The following is a 21098-nucleotide window of genomic DNA, read 5'->3' as shown; positions in this document are numbered from 1 at the left end:
AAGATATAAAAATTATTGAAAATGACCGATATTAGTGTCGAGTCGATAGTTTTCGGTGTCGCTAAGATGAACAGTGACACTTCCGGCCGTTTAAACCCAAATTCAGCCCCGTAATTTGGCGGAAGGGAGAATATATATATATATATTTCTGTCGGCACGCAACGGTACGGCATTCTGGCACCTTTTAATGGTAGCGGAATATTTCTTTTTCTGTCTTAAAAATGGGTTGACAAGAAACTTAAAGAAAATAGCAAATAGTAAATGTATAGGTTTATTGAAAATCAGAGTTTTTGTTTGTTTGTTTGTTTCCGTTTTCCTTTTTTCCTTCAGGAGAAAGACCTGCAAATTTTTGTTCCTTCTTGAAGCCAGTTAATAATATTCAGGGATCTTTCCCTCGCTGGTACGTCCTAGCGCTTCCCTTTGTTCATTCCTTTTTCGCACGGTAATATAAACCATAAAGGCTCTGAACCGATCAGATTTTTTTGAAAAGACTGATGTCTCACAACAAATTTGCTTGTCGCTAATTCAATGGGCATTAGAGATGGAAAGATGAGGGTTGAATTCCTGAGATAAACAAAGCAATAAGGCAAAAGTGGACGGCGAGCAAATGTCAGACTCTCTCTCTCTTTGACAAATGGGAATTCAGTAAATGGAAATGTGCATTCAAGATGCAGCATTCAATTATCTATACAAGCCGGCTACGAGACTCTTGTTTTGGCCACGGGTGCAGTCCAAACTACCCTTTCCTCCTACAATTTTACAATTTAGGATTTAGCTTCTTGCGGCATGTGTAGCCTACCGACGGACCACACAGATGTTATCGAAACTATTGTGCTATTGTTTCTTTGTATGCTTTGGCATAAACTTCTTTGGATATCGCTCACTTTTGTTACTTGACGACACGTTGAGAAAAGCAATTTAGTAAACCAATATTTCTGTCTAAAATCTTAGTTTTTTTTTCGCATAGAGAAGCAAATTCAACTCGTCGAGCTCTCTTGTTTGTGCTCAATTACAGGTGAAAAAGGTTGAAGTTCCGACCACAGCGGCTCAAGAGATCTTGTGAATCTGAAAATTTTGCAAGCGGCTTCGGTTTCGGGGACACTAAAACGTCGTGGGATGAATTTTCAGCAATGAAGTATCATCCATTTAGTTGGTCGTACGATTTGTTGCGTGGTGTGGCAGACAAGAAAGCTGTAAATATTTTCGAATTATAAAAATTTTAATTGAATCTTAAATGTACGTATAAGTGTGTAGTGCGTAGAGGTACGTCGAGTTGTTATCTTCAGATATGACAAAAAATATAGTCGCTTTTTTTTTAAATTGCGAAAGACCATGTGAGTACATGTCTTATCCTATGAACCATGTTTTAAACTATTATACTGTCTTTTCGTAATTTACGTTGCTGTCTGTAATAGGCTATAAAACGTAGATATTTCAACAGGGTCGCACGCAGGGGGTGGAATTTGAGGGTCCGGAATTTGTTGCTTTAAGGATTTTTTTGTTAACAAAATACATTGTATAATGGTGCAAACATGTTACAGCAAGTAAGATTATTAGCATCAGACGAAGAAATAGTTTTTAAATTATATTTTCCGGTTTTTGCTAATATTTCCGAACAAATTATTTTTTATTAATGGTTTCAAAATTTTTGGAAATTTTACCGATCTCGATAAAATTTTCAACATAGATGAGATTCTGGATGGTTTTTATTATTTTACTTTGAAGGTGCAACTTGAGAAAAGGGGAGAGGGGATATTAGTGTCGAATCGATAGTTTTCGAGGGCGCTGAGATGAACAGTGACACTTCCGCCCGTTTAAAACCAAATTCAGTTTCATTAGTATTCTAAGGGGGAATGATGACATGTAAAATAATTGAAAATTAGGGATATTAATGTCGAGTTCATAGTTTTGGGGCTCCATAAGTTCATTGGTGACAATTTTATTGCCTTTTGTGTCCAAAATGAAACGTTTTCTCCCCGTGCGAAAAATGGGTATTCTGCTAGTCTGTAATAATAACGAACGGAAGTTTCACATACTCAACCCTTTAATATATTTCTCGCTGCTCAAATTTACTCATTTGTGTGGTATATGTGTGTATACGTAAATAAGATCCTCTCTCTTTTTGTGTTATTCGAAAATATACAAAGAATAAAGAGGTTTTTTTTAAAACCAGAAATCAGAAAACTAAAAAGTAGAATTAAATCTTGTTGCTTTAAGTATTTTCCCGGTAGCGAAATACATTGTATATACAGTAGGATGTCGATAATTTGAACGCCGTCCCTAGAAGCTTTTTACATTTTGTCTTAATATAACACTAGCGATAAACAAACAATAGTGTGTCCGTCGACGTTGTGTGAAGTCAGTCTTTTTAGAAAAGTTCATTCATACGTAATTGTTTGTCATACATATTTTTATTTTTTTATTTTCTCTTAGGCCTCTAAGTTTTAAGTGTGACTTACAAGATCAGTGTAATTTAATGTACGAGCAAGTTCTTCAGAAACACTAAATGTAAGTAGCCTTCGTACGGTATTGTAATTACTGTATGTACTGAATAACCACTGTATCGATAGAAGAACATACCGTACAGTATATATAAGAATAAATGGCATTTTCTTGGTCATTTTCGAAAATCCGAACTACATGTGGTCCCAATTAGTTCGGATTTTCTACTTCCTGCTGTATATGCTGCAGACATGTTACAGCAAGTAAGATGACTAGCATCAGGCCAAGAAATAGTTTTTAAATTATATTTTCCTGTTTTTGCCAATATTTCGGGACAAATTATTTTTTCTAATGGATTCAAAATTTCCGGAAATTTTACATAGAACAAGGAAGACATCTCTATAAAATACATGTTTGATTTAACATATTAACTAAAATCATTCTAGCCCTGTTATTTTAACACTTCCCTGCCATCAATGGGGAACTTCATAAGATTGCTCAAGATAATTTTAATGCATCTATACTAATTAAGCTAACTAGGATTATATTTTATTTTCTTTTGTAGCAATAGCTCCGTTCTATCACGGTGCTAACTTTGAGTGTTTGGATGAGTTGTGCACAAATTTTTTCCTATTCTAATACAAGAAACATAAGTACTCAATTCTCTTAACTCTCAACTAGTAAATACAAAATAGATTTAATTTTGAAAGCATAATATAATAAAATATTTGAAAATTTCAATCTTACCCAAATTTTCCGTTTTTTTTTCAAATTCGGGGAAACCGTAAAAAACTGTTTTTTACCCAAAATTTCCTTTTTTTCCCAGGCCTTCACAACACTAGTCTGAACACACAGTGCACCGAAGACTCCTAACAATGGGCCTCCGCAGCCGACGACCCATTCATGTGCGAATGTTAAACCCACGATATCGGCAACTAAGACTGAAATGAATACGTGACCATCGCCACTGGACCTTGGTACAGTGCCAGAGCGTTGCATTGTCTGATGAATCCCGATAACTTCTTAATCATGACGATGGCAGAGTGTGAATCCGTCGTATTCCAAGGGAACAGCTCCTTGACACCTGTACTGCGGGACGGAGACAAGCTGGCTGCGGCTTAATTATTATCTGGGGAACATTCGCGTGAGCATCCATGCATCTCGTGGAGCTCGAGCAAGGCACCATGATGGTCGAGGCTTATCGCACACTGCTAGCAGACTACGCACATCCATTCATGACGACCATGTTTCCCAACGGTGATAGCATTTTTCGACAAGATAATGCACCATGTCACAAGGTCAGGAGTGTGATGGGGTGGTTCGAGGAGCGCAAAAGCTAGTTTCAAGTGATGTTCTGGCCCCCCAACTCACCGGATATGAACCCAATCGAACACATCTGGGATGTGATTGAACGTGACGTCAGGGCGCATCGCCCCCTGCCCGGAATTTACGGGAATTAGCTGGCCTGTGTGTGCATATGTAGTGTCAACTCTCTCTAGCGATCTACCAAGGATCATTGCGTGCATGTCAAGACGTGTCGCCGTTTTATCCGTGCCAAAGGTCGACATACTGACAATTAGGTAGGTAGTCATAATGGTCTAACTGATGTGTACATATATTTTAACTCGTATATTTTGTCTCGACTCGAATTCGAGTCGAGTCGAGACAGAAACATTTTTTGGAGTCGAGACAACATTTTCTCGAGACGAGTTGAGACAGGCTTAAATCTCGCCTCGACTCGACTCGTGCGCATCCCTAATCACATCCCAGATGTGGTCTATTGAGTGCACATCCGGCGAGTTGGGATGACGGAAGCACACCACTTGGAACTCACCCTTGTGTTCCTCGAACCACTCTATCACACTCCTGGCCTTATGACATGGTGCATTATCTTGTCGAAAAATGCTACTACCGTTGGAAAACATGGCCATCATGAAGGGGTGTACGTAGTCTGTTAGCAGTGGAGAATACGACTCGGCCGTCATGGTGCCTTGCTCGAGCTTCACTATGGATGCTGACGTGAATGTTCTCCACAGCATAATTAAATCACCGCCAGCTTGTCTCCGTCCCGCAGTACAGGTCATGGTTCAGCTATTTCTGAGTGAATGCTTTCTTCAAAATAATATTAAAAATCGTCTCTGCGCCTCGAAGATCCGATATGTGTTAAAACCACAACTTTTCAGGAGAAGCAAAAAACATTCCTAACTCTTAAAATTTTGTCAAATATACACGGAAATACTTGAAAAATATAATAAAATTGTTTCTGCATTAACTTGCTTCAACAATATTATATTACTATTTCTGTGGTAGCACATATCGATTTACATTTTGCACCTTTATAAGTACATCGGGAATCAATACGTACATGATGAGAACATGAAGCATTTAACTTCCTATTATTTTTCATTGTTGTGGCGAAACAATGGAATATTCACTTATCACATTATAAGGGATGCTGCCTGACAGCTTTCAGGTACACATAATCCTGACACGACATAACTCATTTTCGAAAAAATGTCACATAGCGGCGACCAAATTATAGAAAGATTTTCGAGACATTCATGTCGAGTCGTGATTTTTAACAGCAGTATCGGTTCGAAAATTCGAGTCGAGAAATACGTTTGTATCGGCTCGTCTCGAATTTTACAAAGTGTGTCTCGTCTCGAATTCGAAGCGACTCGAGTCGAGTCTCGAGACATGTTTCGACTTGTGTGCGCATCCCTATTAGTGTAGCTTTCTTAACTCCACGAGAAGACAAATAACCAATAGGCCTACGTACTGGCGCAACGGTAAATATTATATGGCATCATTTTTTTTTATAAGAACCAATAATACATACAAAAACTTACGTTTCCCAATGAAATTATCTACATTAAGGCATCCCTTAAAAAAGGTGGGGCAACTGCCTGTACAAGCCCCTGTAGAAGCCCCTGTACATATCAAACTCGAGGTGGGGGAATTGACCCTCCTAGAGTCCTAATAATGACGCCCCTGCATACAATGACTGGAGAATAATTTTAGTATCGTTATGTTCAAAAATGATGATAGCTCACAGGCCTGACGTAGATAATAAATGCTGACAACAAAATCATTTCCTATTATCTTTTTCAATTAAGGAATATACTTTAATCATGCACTATTTCATAAACGTAGAGGATCAAAATTTAAGGATATCTCACATATATTGAAAAAGTGAATGACGTACAATAGTTCAGTTTTTCCATATTATATAATCATTTTTTGTTTTTAAAATTTTGTAGTTGTTATAACGTGGGAAATTCGAAATGAAAATGGGAATTTCCGTGTCCCGAAATGGGATTTCATAATGTTTCAGGTTGACATCACTGCATTACGACGAAACATGTCTCGATGGCCTTTAGGAAGAAATTTAGGTATGTTTTTACCAGTAAACTGTTGTTATTAATACCTGATATAATTCTTTATTAAAGCGAACGCCTAGATTAATACAGGAACAACAGAAATTACAGTATGAGAAAGCATGCGTTTTTGTTATGAAATCTACAATTGCAAGTTTAAAACAGATGAAAGTCATCTTGCGACAAATCGAAGACATAATAATTGGATTTAAAATATGAGAAAAAGTAAACGAAAATGAGTAAGGACTATAAAGTAATATATAGTGAAGTATGATTTGATTATATTTGTTACGCAGATTTTATTCGATGATGTCCCAGTTTAGGTACACATACGTTTCTAAAATTTTATTGAAGAAGACTAAGGTATAAGCACCACAACTATATCGGAATCTTACCTTCACCTGAATAATAAGGTAGAAATACGAGGGCAAGGTGTGCTCTTTAACATATGAAAGATCATGAGCAAGCAAGGATGAAATGCTGCGTGTAGGCAGTGTACAAATTGATCATATGAGTGTCACAAACCTGTGCCACACGTAAAATATGGTTTTCCGCTATCTTCATGTAGGAGCATACCCACCATCACTGATGCGTCTACTTCCCACATACGCACCCCTATGTTACCGTGTGGCCTTCCTGCCCAGACTCGGTTAAATAGAATTGTTCGTTCGTGTTTTTCACACTGTCGTTTTTGTCACGTGTCCAAACAGACTATTTATACCTACTCCCATAAATACACTAAAAAGCAAGAATTACATCTGAGTCAGAACAGGAGGGCAGGAAGGAGGCTCGTGCGAAGATGAGTCTGTAGTAAGTAGTTGCTTCAGCGGGATGGCATAGAGGAGGATAGGGGAGAGAACACTTCATATTGCAGAAAAAGAGGCTTGCGTGTCGCACAGTTGTGCAGCATTTTTATGATCACTTTGTAAACTACCTTCACATAGCATTCTGCTTGCTCATGACGTAGTAAAGAGCGTAACTTGCTTTTCGCATTTCTTATTGCATGTGAATAGTAATATCAGATATATTTCCAATATGGGAATATGGGTATTATTTAATCTCTCCTCCAAATCACTGGGTAGTGATTCTAGCTCTCTTGGTAGTGACAATTCTTCGTTATATATAACTGAGATGACTATAATATGTGGACGTCTAACATAAAAAGTACAGTGCATAAAACATGAACCAATTTGTGCTAGATAGACACTAAAAAGCACGAATGCCATATAACCGAGCCAGAGGACGAGCGCAGGAGTGCCCGAGGGGGTGCGTCCGTAGGGAGCAGGCGCTTCAGGGATGGTGGGTATACGCATAAAAGAGGTTTCCAACGGTTCGCTGTAAGTCAATACCGGCTCCCAAGCTGTCGATCGATTTTGAGGAGGTACTACATGCATCCTCCAATATTTACACATTGATTTTGAAAAATAATGTATTTCTTTAGTAAATTTTACAAATTATGTATACCTCAACTGGGACATCCCTTTAATTCAATGACATGGTATATGCAGTTGCTCAAAACCAATAATTACAAAAAAAAATTTCAAATCTTCTACAAAACATGCAGTAAGTCCAGGTAAGCTCGTGGGGTCTATCAAGATTTTGACCATGAATATAGCTTTCTTTTTTCGAGAATGTACTTCATAAATTATACAGTCGTAACCTATTAGCACTTTTCGATTTGTAGCTAGGCTATAACAAAAACTGCGGAGAGCCATCACATACATGGCTGCAATTATTTCTCTGCAGAGATCGTCATCTACTCTTTAGTTCTAGTTCTGTTAGTAACTACATATTTCTACAATATATGTTTTGTATATAGGGGTTTGTTTCAAGGCCCACTTGGAAGTAAAAGGGCTACACTCAGCTGAGGCAGGCGTGTTTTACAGGTTAAATCGCTGAAGGCATTGGGGCAGGTGTTGTGCGAAGTCTTACTTGTTACGTCGCTTACAAGTAAACTACAAAAAATGTGTGTTTACAGTTTTTTTTTCTTTCTGCCGCAGATTGTTTAGTTTTTTTATGCCCGAAAACGTGAACAGTGTTTGCACACACGTGGAAAATCAGGGAATTTGATTTTTGTTCGCAGCACTATTGAAAAGTTCTTTAATGTCAGGGAAATCAAGTCGTCATTCTCGATAATGAAGGCAACTTTGAAGTAATAGGGTTTAGAAGTTACAGGTCATGCAATATAACAATATAGGATAATAGGTTCCATATGCGGTAAGCTACATAAAGTTGTGTTGTGCAATGGTTTGTGGATATGTTTTTAACTCTGAAATCAGTTGAGGTACGGTATATGAAATCTCGAGTCCCTTAATGTAGACAGAATGTGGCGGCTCTGACGTGAACTGAGATATATACGTCTTTTTAATAAATTTAAAAAGAAAAAAGACCAGTATATATATATATATATATATATATATATATATATATATATATATATATATATATATATATATACAGTAAGAAAAAAGACCAGTATATATATATATATCCTCCCGAGAAAAGATGGTTGATATATCGACCACCAGAATTTCCCGTGTGAAAGAACTGTGGTATATAATAGTGATATGTGTGCCGTAGTACCTAGTACGGCATCTACATTGATATGTCTTTCGAGTGGTATTTGCATTACGTCACTCAATATATCGCTATTATATACCTCAAACGAGAAATTCTAGTGGTCGATATATCTATTACCTGACCAGCGAAGGAGTGCGGGCGGCCGATTTTGGAACTAAAATGCAAGCAGCAGTGTTTCTAACCGGATTACTTGTAATCAATCTATCACAGTTCTTTTTGTCCTGTTCGTAATAAACAACTTCACGCATATGCTCAAGTCAGGGGCAGATCCAGGGGGCGGGGTGATTGGGACGATTGCCCCCCCCCCCAGGATAGGGTATTTTTTTATTTTAAAAATAAAACCTAAGAATTTTCACCTTTGTATTATAAATGTAAAATAAAACCTAAAATAGCTAGGCCTTACTTTTTTTTTTGTTTTACGTTGCAGAAGTCAAATAAAGCATTAAATTGCAAGAATTTACTTACATTGGCGTTTTTGCTAAAAAAAAAAAAAAAAAAAATCCACCTTCGAAATCGCAGATATATTCCATTCATATATCACTATTCACAATACATCTGCATTACTGCAAGAATGATTTACTACAACCACATAACTTACGGCGTTCTTTATAAAGCGGAAAGAGATTAAGCTATGCATAACATCCAAACTGAAACTTTTAAAAGCCGTTGGATACACTGCAGAGTGAAACTCTCCGCTCCCCTGTCCCACCGCGATTGCCAAGAAACTGATGTAAACACAACAGCAGCGCCATCCTTCCAAAACCGCACTGCTATCCTGGTCAGGATATACTATCAGATCTCAAAGAGGATTAGAATCTTAAGATAGATATTGTAACTAGACCATAAAACTCCTTAACAGTTGATCGTGTTAATATCGTAATTAACTGACTTCATTGTATTCATGCACACGCCAAATCTCAACATAGATCTACTGATTTTGATTATTACTGTATTTTTAAATTTGAAAGAGTATACTTTCTCGCATATAAATTTTTGGAGGATCTAATGATAGTCTTTGGTGTCCGTGAAGTGCCCCCGAGAAAACCCACGGACACCGTGTTGTCCACCACAAACTTACTTGTCTGGGGATCGAACCAGGAACCCCATGCACCAGAGGTAACTTTTCTACCAGTGAGCCACCGGTCACTCAATACATTATACATACAATTAGTTGTCATTGATGTATGCCACTGAGGGACCGCACACTCCAAACTGTAGGTATTAATCTTAAAGTGGAGAAACTGTTCGTACATGAACTGCACACCAAAGGCCTATTTCAGGCTTAGCAATTGTCATCATCTACTTAAAGGTAATTGTGTGTGTTGCATCCGCCATATTGAATTCAATACGGCAGCGACACGCCACTTCTGGTATCCATCCCAGGAGCAGTGTTTTCACTATTCTCGCTGACGCGCCTGATTCCTCTCGTTAGTGGCACATTGGATCGTATTTCGTATTGTTGTTTTTACGGCATATGTCCACACAACGTATGTCATAAAATGATTAATCCCGCCGGAAGTGAATCTGAACCTAGTAATGTAACTTCGCTCATAAGAAAGACTAGTAATAAATCACAACTCATGAATTCAAAAAATATGAAATCTTTAAGATTTACGTCCCATGGTTGTGCCGGTTAGGCTAAAGGAGACGGTGAAGATGAGAAATGAATGAAATGGTGGAATGAAGAAAGTGAGAGGAAACGGGAAACCCCGAGAAAACCCACGAGCACGGTGATTGTCCACCGCAGCGCGCGATTTTCTCAAAATAAAATTATTCTTACTAATTTACTGCCCCAAACCACTTCATCTGGATACTTACCGTTTTAATGTTTGTGCGAATGCAAACTTGTAAATAAGATACATATTAGCCTAGTACTGCAGGATAAATTCACCACTGATTAGCAGCATAAAATGGGCTTCAAAATTGTAACCGGAAGATCATTGCTGAATATACAAACGAAACGAAATATTAGTTATATCTGTATTCATAAATTTCAAGCTCCTCCCCAATATAAAACGTTGGGAGCTTTAGAAAAATTAAACATTAACCAGAGAAACCCCTCCCAAAATACATTTCTAAATCCGCTAAGTAGTACTGATTATTTCTATAAAATGGTATTCAAGGTTATATCCGGAAGATTATTTTTAAATCATTGCACAGCTATTGTATAACATAAATGTGGAAGTACGCTCTGACGGATATATTGAGAAACGTACGCTCTGACGACATATTGAAAAACATAAGTTTAACTATGTGCTAGAAGCTAGAGTACTAAGCTCTAAGGAATTAAACACGGATGACTAAAAATGAAATGATCTAGAGAAGAAGAAAATGTCGATAATTGAGAAGTTAAAATTAAATAACCTGTAAAATTGCCCTCAAATACTACGTACTTTATGTTTACTTTAATTCATGGAACATGTGGTCCATCCATCATGATGGTGAATTCCAGAGCGAAATGTGTCATTTAAGTCATGAAATCGTATTTAACTATACAGTATACTGTAAGAAAGCTATTTAGGTAGAAAAATTACGAAAATAAAGAAGCCAAAATTTCAGGTTTTTTTTTTTTCCAAAATAGCCGGCTTTTTGTGTGAAAAAAAAAAAACATCGATTCAAAAAGGCCGGCTTTTTTTTTATCTCTAATGTGAACATAATCACGATAACAAGCTTTGCTGAGTGAGAAGATATGTAATAGATGTCTATTATGGGAGCACTATGCCAGAGCGTGTTTTGTCAAATAGTTTAATCCAAAGTTTAAATGGAAGACTAGAATCTAAAACCATGAAGTTCCCGTTGGGGAACAGGAAAGCTAATTACTCCAAAAACTAAACCTAATATAACTCATTGTACTGTAGACTGTACTGATTTAGGTCATGCTAGCAAACAAGTTTCACATACTCTAGATAAATCATACTCCATACACAAAACAAGGATTTTAAGTCGTGTGTCTTCCGGTGTTGTGGAATCAGTCAGGATGAAAGATCAAGAGAAGCAGCTCGGCGAAAATCAGCTGAAATTAAAGTGTCAGTCCAAAGATATTAATGTCAATTTGCTTCAGAGGAAGTTTGAGTTGAGTTGAGTTGACTTTGAGTTTAACATCCCGTTCAGCAGCGAGACTGTTAGTTATAGTTCAAACTGGAATGGCATTCAAGAAGTGCAAGCGGGGTAGGTGAGTATTTACAGATTGAAACCAGTTTTCGGCTTTAACTCGCTACGCCATTGTTACTAGTGGAATTTACTTTCTGTTCAAAAGTGCTGAACATAATACTCATAAGAAACGTGTGTATCACTTACTACTACACTCCTGCTATCATGCTGTACCAGTAATTAAAATAAGGAATATCAATTGCAAACGCATCTTCACATCGTAAATCTTTTTTAATATGTAGGAATTTATAATAATTCGTTACATTGTAATCTTGGTCGTCGTACGTGATAATATTTTATGTAATATTCTACTTACTAATTTTAAGTCTTCAAACTATATGTCCATACGACATCTGTTCTTAATATACCTTGTTCTAATCTTGGTCCCACAGACTATTTATCTGGCAACCACTGCCTAATTCGGCATGTGCTTATGTTTGTAACAACATCACCAACATTTTATATGCTTTACTTTCTACTGAGCGTGTGGTTTTCTCCATGTCTTCAGTTGTCTAAGGACATAATTGTTGGTGCTCCCACATTTTGTTGTAAGAGATTTTGCATTCTTATTACCTCCACACTATTGTACTTTCAGAGTCTACGTTCGGAATAATATTGCTTGAATAGCGAAGGAGCCAGCTCTTTGTATCCAATTTCGAGTACACACAATTTTTTCACAAGTTCACATGTTTTTCGTTCTCATAGGCTTTCATTAGCTCATTAGATGATATTTTCTGCATCTCCGTTACATTGACATGTAATAGTACACCTGGACGGAGCAAGAGAATGCTTGGTTAAGGGTGCAGCTACAGTACTTGCTACTAGATTTATCCAAGCACGAACTCCATTAAGACAGTAATCTTCCATTTCCAATTCAAGACATGAACACAGAGTATTTAGATTAGTCTACAGCTGGACAAGATGAAGTGATATCTTTGTCTCCTAAAGTGAAGGTTTTATGTAAGAATTCTGTGACCGGACACACTAATTTAAATTTTTCATGGACTTTTTCGTAGTTCCACTGGGCAAATGACTGGTCAGCATTTTCAATTACCACAAATTCTTTACATCTTCTATTTATTAATATCTTTAATATTTTTCAGGTATACATGTTATTTTGTTAAACGAATGAAAGAACCATACTTCTTTAAAAAATTTCACTATCAAGATTTCTTTCAAATAAGTGTGATTCCAGCCTTCCCCGCTAGTTTAATGGTCAGTGCTCGGCTTTTCGGTGCGGTGATCCTGAATTTGATTCTCATGAGAGAGGATTAAGCGCATTACCATAATTCAGATTCTATCTATAGATCCATGTTTCCTATAGCTCGCTTGTGAAAATGAACGCTAAACTTCAACAAACAAATGCATTTTAAAAGAAAAGAAAAGAAAATTGGAATAAACTTAAGACGATCCCTTGATTGAATTGATGAAGTGTTCAGAATTCCACTCAATTCCTCTCATAAGTTGTTTGCAGTCATTCGTTCGTATTCTTTATATTTTCAACCTTCTCGTAAACTCCTTTTAGAAAATGTATTTTTAAATAAATCTTCAATTATACTCAAGTTTTTACATTGTTTATCAATATCTAAAGCAGAACATATGGATAATTGAACATAGGACTAAAACAATCATGATATATACTGTTTCTAATTTAAGTTACCAACTTGATATAGTCAGAGCCTAGCTCATTGCGAAATCCGTTATAGTTTGTTTGGCGGCATGTAAGACCAGAATAAGTCTAATCATTATTTGTGTAGTGTTATTTTCATTGTTATCCTAATTGTAACTGTGTGTAAGCACATATTTATTCATAGACTGTACTCTCTTTTTAAAATTACAGAACATAATACGCATGCTCGAAGAACTCGACCTATTTATTAGACTTTGGTGAAAGTGGTATTTTGAATGTTATAAAATTAGATTTCATCGTATGGGTGCAAGGCAGGGATATTTTGGAAGTAATTAAAAAAAATCATAACTGCATCGTATTTTGTGAGTATTACTTAAGATTCATTAACTAGATGTGACAAAATTAGCCTCCAAGGTACAGAACATTTTTGTTTCTTCAGATTAAACAGATCGTATACTTTCTAGTCACCTGCAAACTCCCGTCTTGACTTAAGAAATCAATAAAGTTTCACAATGTCATGCACTTACATTAAATGTAAAGGATGTGAGTGATTATTAAAATACAAGACCTTAATGATGCTGCTGCTATTGCTGATTATTATTATTACTGCTGTATCTCGGTTTAAACCGGTTTCTGCTTAATAATCTGACGGCCGTCTCTGGCAAGACCAGATTATTTGAAGAGTTCTCCAAAAACTTCCTGCTATATGACAGGTGTCTAGTATTACTTATTTTTATAGGTATATTAGAGATGTTTAACGTTTATCTGTTCCAGTTGCGTCACAGTACTTTTAGGAACAATATCTGTAGCTGAGATAATGATTGGCTCTACTGAAACTTTCGGACATTTCCATGACTTTTTGAGTTCGTCTGTCGGGTCTTTATATTTGCTTATTTTCGTGCTAAATGTTGTAAGTATGTTATGAGTTAGTGGCATTGATACATCTATGAGAATTACTTCTTGGTCCTTTTAGTGATAATAGTGATGTCGGAATTATTATTATTATTATTATTATTGTAAATAATAATTTTTCTCAACTGTATTGAGTTAGTGTTTCATGTTGCTACTTTCCATGGACAACAATATTCCACGAGATTTTAGTGTAGAATCGTCACCAGAGCCCAGATCACAATGTTTAAGGAAACGACTTGTGGTTTAGGAAGTGGGTTAAAAGTCCCGTAACAGCCTTCGGAAAAACGGTTGACCCATTTGAAATAACTTTTGGGACATGGTCTACGTGAAAGTGGGTTTTCATCATATCACTTCTAATAAAGTTTGTATTCTATGAGAGTAGGATGTTTCAAAATTAATATTATAGTAGAGTGTCTTATGGATTATTATTGTTATACTTTCATTGAAATCTGTATCCTAATGAAGAACAGGATTAAAATATTTCTCATACATCTACTCTACCCGTACGAAGAAGGGGTATTTCAGATTATGTATATATATTACTCCTCCATCCATATGCAATGCCGAACCAAACTGCCCTGTTTACATGTTATTAGTGGCCACAATCATTGTACAAAATTTGGTCAAAGTTTATCATTTTCTCCATAGCCGATTTTTTCTCACAACACCGATTCTTCCATCGTATATTGTATCAGCAGTCACTTGTAGCTGACTCGCGTAGTATGTTTACTCTTTTCTCTCTTGGACGTGTTAAGAGATGATAGGATAGAAATCTGAATAATTGCTGTGGTGAATATTGAGAATGCAAAAACTAGAACCGAAACATCACGATTCGTGTTGAATTTCTCATTTAATACTTATATTGTAACGTCTTGCGAGAGTTTGTTACAACAACTTATCATCATACAGAGTACTTCAAGTTCACTGTATAAGATTGGTCCGAAGACCTAATCATGTTCCTTACTACAATGTTGAGTTTATAGATTCTTTGGACCCAAAGCACCAAGAGAATGGATGGGGGTGAATCCTAGGGCCCAGTGAAGCCGAGAGATGGGTTAAGAAGTTCTCAGGATCCAGCGTAGCCAAGAAAATGGTTGAATAAATCTCAGAACAATCAAGAGATTGGTTTGGGTGTCTCTCAGGGCAACCAAGAGAGAGAGAAAGGAGGTTTTCAGGGCCCAGAACAGTCAAGAGATAGGAATAGATAGTTCTCAGGGCCCAATGGAGCCAGAAGGGAAAGGGCTGAACAATCTAGCAGACTGATACCGTCCAGTATGCTGCGGCTTCATTTATATTCAAAATTCGTGTCCAAACGTGTGTCCTCGTCCTTGTTTGTGGGTGGTGCTGGTTTAGTCCTTCAGATCATGTGAATGGAATATTACCATATTCATTGAGGAACTGTGTTTATATTATTTTTTTGTGGGGGAGGGGGAAGAGGAAGGTTCCTTGTATTTCTCAATATGTCACTTATTAATAAGTAACCTCACTCTAACCTAAAACATACATTCCATCTAAGAACCAAGTTGAAACCTGAAAATATTTGGAATAAATATTTCAGTGCAAAAAGGATTTCCAGGTGAGATTCAATAATAATTATTGTCCTTTCCACAATATTACAAGTACGAGTTCTTTTTTTTTTTTTTTTTTTCATTCATTCATTCATTCATTCATTCATTCATTCATTGAAACTTGCCAATATATACACTAATATGTTTAAACCAGTAAAGGAAGTATCTATTTAAATATTTTAAGTATTAACATTTCTTCAGGTCTTCTAGTACTAGTTCATCTGTCTTTCTAGTGTCATACAACGGAGGAAAGTGTATAAAGAAAAGATCGAAGTCGGAAGGAAACAAGACTATACTGATTATGAACTGGCAGTATAGATTTTGTGAAATATTTCTTCTTTGTTTTTATCAAAGTTTATGTAGAAAATTACATCACTATTCTTACAGTTCACAAAGTTGTATATGTTGAGTTTTTGTGTTTCTCGTCGTTGTGTTTCATGTCGTTATGGAACGACGAGATTATGAAGGAGGACTTACTATTAACATGGATTTCAAATTGGATACAGTTGGCGAATTCCACAGTGAAAAGGAGTTAGAGTGAGTCGTTAGAAAGAAATCCCATAGCGGGAGTTGAAAAATACTTTACTAGAAAATGGATTACTTACCAGAAAAATTGAAAACAATCACAGTCCTAATAATGTATATTATGCGCGAGTTTAGTAAATCAACACATTGTATTTCTTGTGAGACATTATAAACACATGTAAAAGACATACGAACCGTAACATATTACGATTTAACATTAATAATGAGTTCAGTGTATGATGTATCTATTTAATATTACTTAACTCTCAATTTTATATTTTGTTATTGAATAATGTATACGGAAATTGTGCTTATTGATTTGATATAAAATTAATATGTATCTTCTTTTCTTTCAGTAATCAAGGAAAATTGGTTGTGGTTGTGATATTTTGTATTGTTGTGTACAATGAGCTGATCAGCTACTACCTGCAAGCACTGAAATGGCCAAAACTCTCTTGTGTATCGAAGGCAAACTGTGTAAGAATATTGCTGGTTGCAGATCCGCAGATAATTGGCGAGAAGTTCGAGACTTTGGGATCCTTGGCTAGGTGGGACAGTGATAGGTAAGATATATTATTTACTGTATGGGAAGTCCGTGATGCATTAGACAATTTCCATAGAGATTGATGATGATGATGATAATAATATGAGCGGTATTATTCATAGTACTAAAAAGAAAGAGTGTATAATTTTAGTAGGAGTCTCTTACTTATGGATCTATATCTACCGGGGAGCATAGTGCTTTCTGATAACGAATATTAGAGGCTTCAGAGTAAAGAACGGGGCGCTTCTCCTTCCCACTCTTCACACTCATTATTTGTGTATTATCGTTTTGTTAAGAGTAATTTCAAGTCATAATTTCTCATTTAAATATTAAATGGACAAAATAATGTAGAGTAAGTGGCCAAACAAGAAGTGTTTTCGAAAATAACCCAATTATTTTCACAACATTTGTGTCTGAAATTTCTGATGTATATGAAAAATATTAAAATGTAGAATTTGTTTTTTTTTTTTTTTTTTTTCTTTATTTAACACGAAGAAACATTTAATTACTGTATTCTTGAGGTAAAGAAAAGTAAAAATTCTTGAGAGTCAAAGAAAGTAGATAATTCCATTTTTGAAAAATTAAAACGTAGACGCATTAAGTTCTTCAATTACAATGAATGGTTCTTAATTTCTTGGTTTTCAGAACTATAAGAGCAATATTCATGAAAATATAGTATTATTAAAATTGTACTGTATTCAAAATATCAGCATCGTAACTGAACCACTTAGATAACACCCTTCGCATCTTACATCTCAAGGGAAGGATATCTAACAGAATTACCATAACCTTTCAACGTCCAATGATGTGCGATATCGAGACAAACTATCGAAGTTCTCATATTCATTGATAGAACATTGAGTGGTGGTCATTATCTTGAGATCCTACAGAAGCGTATATTTTCCTCTTTGTTGAATTTCTTAACGTTTTTGCAGCATGATTGCTCACTAGAGTTTGTTGTAGGGGTTCGACAGTTTTTGGATGAGTAGTTTCCCGGCTTTGAATAGGTAGAAGGGAACGTCACGTGCGTTTATGTCTGTAAATATTTCAGATACCTTTTATATTGTTCCTTATAATCTTAGAAATATCTGACAGTATTAATAGAACAAAACTGACCAATGTATTAAATGTATATTAATAACATATGTGTAACAGTTACGACATTGTAACATCGCCTTCATCAGACACATTATAAGAGATTCGTTTCCCGGCTGGAGCTCATATAGTTCGGATTCCATGTTAATCAGTATGTCCCATTTCATGTAGCCTCGCTGCTGAAAGGGACGTTAAACTCAAAATCAACTCAACTCAGCTCACACTATGAGAGATCAATCCAAGAATAACAACAACCAATCAAGTTCTCCTTTCACTTTTTACATCTGAACAAAACGTAATTTTTTCATTAGGTGCGTGTTACATACTTTTCATAATTATCTGCACACCTGTTCTGAATTTGGACACCTGCCCATCTGACAATGATATTTACTCTTTTAATTCTTTCCTTTCTTTTTTGTCTAGCACTGCCTTCTGCAACTCATGAATTATAAGCTCGCTTGTCCGTCATCAACACTTCTTTCCGATTTTTCTTAATGCATTGAGCTTGTTTCCACTTTCATATCACACTTCTCTTTTCCCTCTTCAGCCTCTATATTCTTTCCCAGTCTATTTCATGTCATGTTTCTTTAATGTGCTTATATACTGTATTGGTCTCTCATCTTAATCGACATCGTCTATATGTTGTCTTACTCTTTGCTCCATTTTCTTTTCTGTTTCTCCTATGTATTTCATTCTTTACATCTGATTATATACTATTTCTTCCTCTACTTCCTTTATCTTTTCTGTCCTCTTTCCGTTTCCTCTTACTAAATCTAAAAATTCTCTTCGTTCCTTTTCTGTGTTTTGATTCTTTATTTTCTTAACAATGTCTTTAGACACCCTGTTTTACCAACAAAGCTCTCAATTTCGAACCACCTGCTTTGTTCTGCACTTTCATCTTTCCTGTTTCCTCTCCCTTTACTCAAATTTTTTTCTTTAGTATCCATTTCCTATTAGTAATTGCTAAAATATTTCCCTGTACTCTTTCCTCCTTTCATCGTCTCTGTCTATCGTTTTTATCTTTCTTTGCGTGCTCCTTACGAAATTCCTCTTGGTTCCTACATCTACGTCACTCCTCTTATGGTAGTATATCTTCGCAGAGCATTTTTTCTTGTCCAGAACCTTCTACTACGTACTTCGTCGTCATATCCGGAAGTTTATTTTATTCTCCTCTTGCGAGTCATGGAGGAAATTATTGCCAGGGGTAGGCAGATTATAAGTTTTCCTCCGTAATTTGCAAGTTTCATATTTGTTTGTGACAGCCTATCTGTAGGATAGTTAGTGGCCAGATGATCGCACGAACTTTTTGTTACCCCCTCGTACTTGTATATCAATCACAATAAATTCCTTCACCAATCATTTTCTTGCTTTTTTAAAAAATATCGGCCCGTTTTTTGACATGCGCTTCATATAATTATCTTTTCTTTCTTTCAGTTTCAATTAGTTTGTTGAACGTTATTACTTAATTAAATCTGATGTATGTTTTTGTAGGTACTTATCAAAAACATTTCGTCAAGTAGTTAATCATTTTCATCCAGAGGTTATAATATATCTGGGAGATCTCATGGACGAAGGCAGCTCTGGATATGGTGATGAATATGCACGATATACCTCAAGATTCTTCTCTATTTTTCCTCAATATTCTGATATAAAGGTAACATTTATTTTCTCTATTTATCAAAAATTTGCAAGAAGAAAATACTTCTTGGAAACACTTTTTGAAAATATTTCTGAGTGTACTAACAGGCAATATTATCATTTAATAATTTCAATTATGCATTTACAACAGAAAAATTAGTATAATAATATTAAATATATTAAATTAGGTGCAATAGTGAGATCTTTCTAGTATTCGATATCCTTCTTTACTTTTGCATGAATATTGGGATAATGCAATCAGCAACTCGCAGCAACACGAAACTTCAGAGAATAAAATAAAACGACGGTAAAGCTGTTAATGAAACTTAGAGCATGAAAATAAATGTGAATTGTATGCTTGTCTATACTTCCTTTGCCGGGAGTCCCGAGTTCGTTTCCCGATAGAAGCTCATGTAGTTCGGATCCCAAATGAAACTGTAGGTCCACGTCTCATATAACGTCGCTATTGAAAGGGATATACTTCGTTCGTGTAACAACCATACTGCTTAGACCGGAAAACGCAACTTGTAAAACCTTGAACTTTTGTTATCAGCAAAAGTAAGATCACTTGACTCATCCATTGTAATTTCTGGAATATCAGTAGAGTGTTCTGGTAATTTAAGATTTAAGCACAATTTTAAAGTAGTGTAAATGAACACACTCTTTTTATGTTTACCCGTAGTATTTTTAGAAGAACACAATATTTAAATAATTCAATTAAAATTTAAAAAGTTAGTATTGGAATTTTTCCCAAACTCAAATTGAATCAATAGTCAGGATTATCCGTGTAATTTCTTTATATTTGTTTCGTTCTTTACTGAAATAGTTTAATTATTAGAAACATGTTCTTCACATTTGTATGATATTCATTTATATTGAGCCGAAGTCAATGTGCAACTGTACCGCGCATATCCAACTCATCGCAGTGAGATTGCCAGGAAGTAATCAACAGTGTGTCATTAGTAGAGCACTATGGTCGAGCGTAGTCTGATGCCGCCAAAATTGAGCAGATTTTAGGAAGTTTTTTTTTTCCCCCTATTGGACGCTAAGTTCACGACATGATGCTTCGTAGAAATGTGTAAAGTGTGTAATTTTCGTGTAGATCGTGCCCCTATAAATCCGTATTATACGGATCCGAATCATATTATATGGAAATATGCGGCACAGAGTTCTGGATTCACCACATCGACGCACACAGCTAAAAACCGGTTTCCCGTGAAGATGACCGTGCCGCTATTGCGTGCGGTTCGGCGTATGGCAACCTCCGAAAATCCCCACGCAGCGTGCAATGGACATCAAATGCCGCACATCGTAGGCGATAATCAACCACACCATTCAGAGAGATCTACGCCTTACGGTCGTTCACAAAAGCAGTGTTCACTCGCTGAAAACATGTTATATGGCTGATTCTAAAAAGAACTGCAGGAGGCTGTATGTAGGTCATATCGCGGGTAATCGGTGGAAGTTTATTATTATCTTTGATGAAGCGTGGATTTACCTGTGGTAAAGTTCGTGACATTTCATACACTACAGACCTATTGACGTCAAGGGCCGAAGCCTTCCGTCAGTTTGCATAGTTTCCCAAAAGGGGTCATGATTGTGGTCGGTTTCTCGTAAAGGTCAAACTTCGTCTCCGA

At 36.2% G+C, this 21098-nt stretch overlaps 1 protein-coding gene across 4 annotated transcripts in view; it reads left to right on the top strand.

The window, feature by feature from the left end:
- Positions 1-5687: 5687 nt before the first annotated feature.
- The window catches only part of Mppe (Metallophosphoesterase), a 36284-nt gene continuing 20873 nt past the window's right edge, over positions 5688-21098 (top strand). For 2 of the 4 annotated variants that reach the window (XM_081770260.1, XM_081770283.1), the window contains exons 1-3: positions 5688-5834; positions 16541-16747; positions 19315-19477. In XM_081770260.1, coding sequence (XP_081626386.1) covers positions 5812-5834; positions 16541-16747; positions 19315-19477 — 393 coding nt within the window. In that variant the 5' untranslated portion in view covers positions 5688-5811. Of the gene's footprint in view, positions 5835-6113; positions 6143-6538; positions 6630-16540; positions 16748-19314; positions 19478-21098 lie in introns of those variants that run through there. The other 2 variants (XM_081770266.1, XM_081770274.1) reach the window with 2 other exon arrangements.

Source organism: Thermobia domestica, chromosome 1 (genome assembly GCF_964235325.1).
Source record: "Thermobia domestica chromosome 1, izTheDome1.hap1.1, whole genome shotgun sequence".
Taxonomy (NCBI): Eukaryota; Metazoa; Arthropoda; class Insecta; order Zygentoma; family Lepismatidae; genus Thermobia; species Thermobia domestica.
The sequence above is the reverse complement of the archived record's forward strand: the minus strand, read 5'-3'. Positions and strand labels throughout refer to the sequence as shown.